This window comes from Mustelus asterias, chromosome 18, assembly GCF_964213995.1.
Source record: "Mustelus asterias chromosome 18, sMusAst1.hap1.1, whole genome shotgun sequence".
Taxonomy (NCBI): Eukaryota; Metazoa; Chordata; class Chondrichthyes; order Carcharhiniformes; family Triakidae; genus Mustelus; species Mustelus asterias.
The window spans coordinates 24,095,418-24,101,417 of NC_135818.1; the positions used below are offsets into that span (position 1 = coordinate 24,095,418).

At 47.5% G+C, this 6,000-nt stretch overlaps 1 protein-coding gene across 4 annotated transcripts in view; it reads left to right on the top strand.

Moving 5' to 3' along the window:
- The window catches only part of LOC144507013 (transmembrane protein 87A-like), a 77,761-nt gene that overhangs the window by 30,180 nt on the left and 41,581 nt on the right, over positions 1–6,000 (top strand). For all 4 annotated transcript variants that reach the window (XM_078233548.1, XM_078233550.1, XM_078233552.1 and 1 more), the window contains exon 6: positions 3,731–3,808. In XM_078233548.1, the coding sequence (XP_078089674.1) occupies positions 3,731–3,808 (78 nt within the window). The remainder of the gene's footprint in view (positions 1–3,730; positions 3,809–6,000) is intronic.

Here is a 6,000-nt window from a genome sequence, read left to right on the forward strand (position 1 = left end):
TCCCTCTGTAACCTGCCACTTCCCTCCGCACTGTCTACAACTCCACCGACTTTAGTGTCATCCGCAAATTTACTAATCCATCCTTCCACGCCCTCATCAAGGTCATTAATAAAAATGACAAACAGCAGTGGCCCCAAAACAGATCCTTGCGGTACACCACTAGTAACTGAACTCCAGGATGAATATTTCCCATCAACCACCACCTTTTGTTTTCTTGCAGCTAGCCAATTCCTGATCCAAACCACTAAATCACCCTCAATCCCATGTGTCCGTATTTTCTGCAAAAGCTTACCATGGGGAACCTTATCAAACGCTTTGCTGAAATCCATATACACCACATCAACCGCTTTACCCTAATCCACCTCTTTGGTCACCTTCTCAAAGAACTCAATAAGGTTTGTGAGGCACGACCTACCCTTCACAAAACCGTGCTGACTATCCCTAATCAAATTATTCCTTTCTAGGTGATTATAAATCCTATCTCTTATAATCCTTTCCAATACTTTGCCCACAACAGAAGTAAGGCTCACCGGTCTATAATTACCAGGGTTGTCTCTACTCCCCTTCTTGAACAAGGGGACAACATTTGCTATCCTCCAGTCTTCTGGCACTGTTCCTGTAGACAATGACGACACAAAGATCAAAGCCAAAGGCTCTGCAATCTCCTCTCTAGCCTCCCAGAGAATCCTAGGATAAATCCCATCCGACCCAGGGGACTTATCTATTTTTACCCTTTCCAGAATTGCTAACACCTCCTCCTTATGAACATCAATCCCATCCAGTCCAACAGCCTGCATCTCAGTACTCTCCTCGACAACACTGTCCCTCTCCAGTGTGAATACCGACGAAAAATATTCATTTAGTGCCTCTACCTAATGGTAGGTTGTTGGGGAGAGTTACAGAACAAAGAGATCTAGGGGTACAGGTTCATAGCTCCTTGAAAGTGGAGTCACAGGTGGACAGAGTGGTGAAGAAGGCATTTAGCATGCTTAGTTTCATTGGTCAGAACATTGAATACAGGAGTTGGAGTGTCTTGTTGAAGTTGTACAAGACATTGGTAAGGCCACAGTTGGTATACTGTGTACAGTTCTGGTCACCCTATTATAGAAAGGATGTTACTAAACTAGAAAGAGTGCAGAAAAGATTTACTAGGATACTACTGGGACTTGATGGTTTGAGCTATAAGGAGAGGCTGGATAGACTGGGACTTTTTTCTCTGGAAGGTAGGAGGCTGAGGGCCGATCTTATAGAAGGTCCATAAAATAATGAGGGACACAGATCAGCTAGATAGTCAACATCTTTTCCCAAAGGTCGGGGGGTCTAAAACTAGAGGGCATAGGTTTAAGGGGAGAGATACAAAAGGGTCCAGAGGGGCAGTTTTTTCACACACGGTGGTGAGTGTCTGGAACAAGCTGCCAAAGGTAGTAGTAGAGGCGGGTACAATTTTGTCTTTTAAAAAAACGTTTGGACAGTAACATGGGTAAGATAGGTATAGAGGGATATGGGCCAAGTGCGGGTAATTGGGATTAGCTTAGTGGTTCAATAAAAGGACAGCATAGACAAGTTAGGCCGAAGGGCCTGTTTCCATGCTGTAAACCTTTATGACTCTATGAATACTATCCACTTATCTGGATAATTGCAGATCCAACCATATTCAAGTTTGACACCATCCAGAACAGCCTGCTTAATTGGCACTACATGCACCACCTGAAACATTCACTCCATCCATTGTGATAGCAGCATGTTCCATCTATCAGAAGCACTGCAGCAATTTGCCTTTGATAGCATCTTCTAAAACCACAATCTCAACCACCTAGAAGAACAAGGCAGCACATGCATTGGAACCCACCAGCTGCTGGTTAGCCTCAACACCATCCTGCCTTGGAATTATATTGCCACTCCTTCACTATTGGTGGGTCAAAATCATAGAACTCCCTCCCTAGAAACACTAAAGTTCAAGAAGGCTATCACCTTGTCAAGAGCAATTAGGTACAGATAAATGAAAGCTTTGCCAACACTACCCGCACCCCATGAATGAATAAAAAAATCTTGACACGCCCAATTACAGCACAGCCAAATTTAGTTATTTCTATGGCTTCATCTGTTACTTCCCCAAACAGTGTACTATCATTTTCCCTATTTAAATAGACTACAAATGAATGCTGAAGTTAACAGGTTGAAGTAGCCATGTATAAGAAAATATGGTGGCATGTCTATATTCATGGTGAGTTCAACTTAGTTTGGATTGATTCTGTGGCAGTTTCCCCACTCCAGAATTTGTTTTTGTGATGCGGATGACACAGGCAAGGCAGCACCTATTGTCTATCCCCGATTGCCCCTAATTGACAAGAGCATTTTGGAGAGCATATAAGAGTCAACCACATTGCTGTGGGTCTGGAGTCTCACACAGAGGCCTGAATAGATAAGGACAACAGATTTCCTTCCTTTAAGGACATGAATGAGCCAGGTGTGCTTTTATGACAACTGAGCAGTTACATGATCGCATTACTTATCCAAATTTATTCCAGATCTATTAATTGTGTCAACGCTGTGGTGGGATTTGAACTGATGTCTCTCATTAGTGTTAGTCTCTGACTTATTGGTCCAGTAACATAACCACCGTTGCGTGCATTTGGGGAACTCTCCTGGCTGCAACTTATCTTTTTGCATCATGAATTTGACTAGGATGAGCATGATATATTCATTTTAGGTATGATTCAACAACCCTCAAGAGAGCTTTTATCAAACAAAGTTTATTTAAGAATATAGTTAACATGTATAGAAAGAAAATTAGCAATACCTTTTAACAATTACAAACAAAAAGAACAAAGAAAACAACCACAATCATGTATTAACTCTTAATTGAATATTAAAGCTGTTCCAACAAACCAAAAACCTTTCACAAACAAAACCCTTTTCACAGGCTTAACACAGCATAGATTAAAACCTCACTTGACTGGGATTGAGTCTTTTCGAAGGCTGCACTTTCCTTCCGGAAGGCAAAACGTTGCCTTGAGATAACCAGCAGACTTTCCAAATAGAACAGGGAGACAGAGACTTCAGCTTCTTTCTTGATGCCCCTGCTAAAAACTAAACTGCAGCCTTCGAACTCTCTAAACTGGAATCTTACAAGGGAAAAAAAACTGTCCAAAACATACGACCTTTTCTCCTAACAATGCAGGATTGTAAACTAATCCCAGAGTAACCATAAATAACCCCACTTAAGCTTTGAAATAACAATAAAAGGACAATTCCAGTCAAGTCAGGAACAATAATGACATCACTGAAGCTTTGAGCTAAGAAATCACTGAAGCTGTGAGAGCTGCAGAGAAATGTAAAAAAAACCTTTCTTAAAAGGGGCACTAACGTCACACCAATGCTGTCAGCTACAAGGGGAAATGTAAAATTAAAAGCCTCCAAAGACATTTTGAAGGTGCTAAGCACATGGGGTAATGGTAATTAGCATGAGCAAAGATTTTGATCAGGCTTTAAAGGGCTACCAGTTAAGTAGCATGTCTTGGTAGGGATAGGAGGAGTAAGGCTGTAATATTTTTAAGGCTTGGCTCCTTGTGGGCTAGGATGTCAGAATGAGTGAAATCAAGGATTTGGAGTAGAAGAAGTAGGTTGAATTAAGGTCATGTAGACTCTTTGAAATCGGGACTAGGATTTTCAAGACCAGAAGAGGAAATGGAGGAAATAGACAAACAACATTTTTATTTTCTATTTTCAGAATCCAAGAAGTGCTCAAGGTGATAGTAAAGATAATACAACAGTTGAAGTAAATCCCCCTCCGCACACTACATTTGAGGTGAGTACAGCAGAAATGTGTAAGTTCACTTGGTGACTTTCGAAGAGAAACTTTTATTAAAGACTACAATTATTTAAGGCCTTGATAACGTCACAGCGAGAGTACTGAGTGCAGTTTTGGTCTCCTGAGCAAAGAAGGGATATATTTGTCTTGAAGGGAGCAGAATGAAGCCTCACCTAGTTTGATTCCTGGAATAAGAATATTGTCTGATGAGGAGAGATTAGATAGACTGGTCTTGTATTTCCGAGAATTTAGAAGAATAGGCTATTTGAAACATATAAAATTCCTACAGGGCTTGAATAAATTCTGGAAGAACATTCTCCTAGCTGAAGACTCTAGAACATGGGGTCACAGTTTCAGAATAAGGGTTGACTATTCAGCACATAGATAAGGAAAGATTTCTTCACTTAAGCATTGTGAATTTTGGGAATTCTGTACTCCGGAGATTTGTGGATGTCAATGGTTGAGTATATTCAAGAAAGAGATGTTTTGAGGTACTGAAGGATATGTGATTAGAACAGGAAGATTAATCAATATTATTACATTATTGAATGGCAGAACAGGATTGAAACTCCAAATGGCCTATTCCTGCTCCTGTTTCTTGTGTGTTTAAAATAATTTCAGTGCAAATTATAGTGGGCAGTTAACTATTGTAATTACGGAACTGAGGATAATTAATTGAGTGGCACTCTACAGACTTATCTGTTTGTGGAGTCAAAAAAATTCTTTAAAACTCTGTCTTCCTCCTGAGGGATTTCCACTCCTCTGCTTCAAACGGTTAATCTGATCACAAGCCAAAAGCAGCTATACAAGTTCCACAGGTACGATCTTAATGCAAAAGACACACCATTCAACATTTTCTCTCACATTTGCTGACAGGTCCAGCATTCTTGGTCTTCTTTCCAGCTGAGTTAACCGACTGAGACCGAGTTCCTCCACCACCCCGGCTCACATTGGCTAGTTCAATGTCTCAACTCAAGCAAGTTCCCAGCTTCTCAGGCACACAGCTGCCAACAATTGCTTCTGGGCTCCCCTGAACTCCAACTCTGAGCAATACAGAGCTACCAGCAGCTCCAGGGCTTTCCTGAGACCTATCAGCGCAGAACTAATAGCAGTGCTTCAGCCGCATGGGACGAACTCACCTCCTCTTCTGCTTCCCACCACCTGTTGTGACCATTTTCAATTTCTGAAGAGGGTTTGCCCTTCCTAAGCAAGGTGTAATATATGCAACCTTTGTAGATGGGTATATTCAGTGCCTTAAATGTTACAATCTTCCAATCCACCAGAGCTCCCCTGTCCCTCCCCCCCCCCCCCCCCCGCGTCCCTCATCCCCCCGCCCCCCCCCCTGTCGTCGTCCCCCGTCCCCGTCCCCCTCCCCTGTCCCCGCCACCCCCTCCCCTGTCCCCCGCCCCCCCTCCCCTGTCCCCCGCCCCCCCTCCCCTGTCCCCCGCCCCCCCTCCCCTGTCCCCCGCCCCCCCTCCCCTGTCCCCCGCCCCCCCTCCCCTGTCCCCCGCCCCCCCTCCCCTGTCCCCCGCCCCCCTCCGCTGTCCCCCGCCCCCCCTCCGCTGTCCCCCGCCCCCCCTCCGCTGTCCCCCGCCCCCCCTCCGCTGTCCCCCGCCCCCCCTCCGCTGTCCCCCGCCCCCCCTCCGCTGTCCCCCGCCCCCCCTCCGCTGTCCCCCGCCCCCCCTCCGCTGTCCCCCGCCCCCCCTCCGCTGTCCCCCGCCCCCCCTCCGCTGTCCCCCGCCCCCCCTCCGCTGTCCCCCGCCCCCCCTCCGCTGTCCCCCGCCCCCCCTCCGCTGTCCCCCGCCCCCCCTCCGCTGTCCCCCGCCCCCCCTCCGCTGTCCCCCGCCCCCCCTCCGCTGTCCCCCGCCCCCCCTCCGCTGTCCCCCGCCCCCCCTCCGCTGTCCCCCGCCCCCCCTCCCCCTGTCCCCCCCTCCCCTGTCCCCCCCTCCCCTGTCCCCCCCTCCCCTGTCCCCCCCTCCCCTGTCCCCCCCTCCCCTGTCCCCCCCTCCCCTGTCCCCCCCTCCCCTGTCCCCCCCTCCCCTGTCCCCCCCTCCCCTGTCCCCCCTCCCCTGTCCCCCCTCCCTGTCCCCCCTCCCCTGTCCCCCCCTCCCCTGTCCCCCCCTCCCCTGTCCCCCCCTCCCCTGTCCCCCCCTCCCTGTCCCCCCCTACCCTGTCCCCCCCTACCCTGT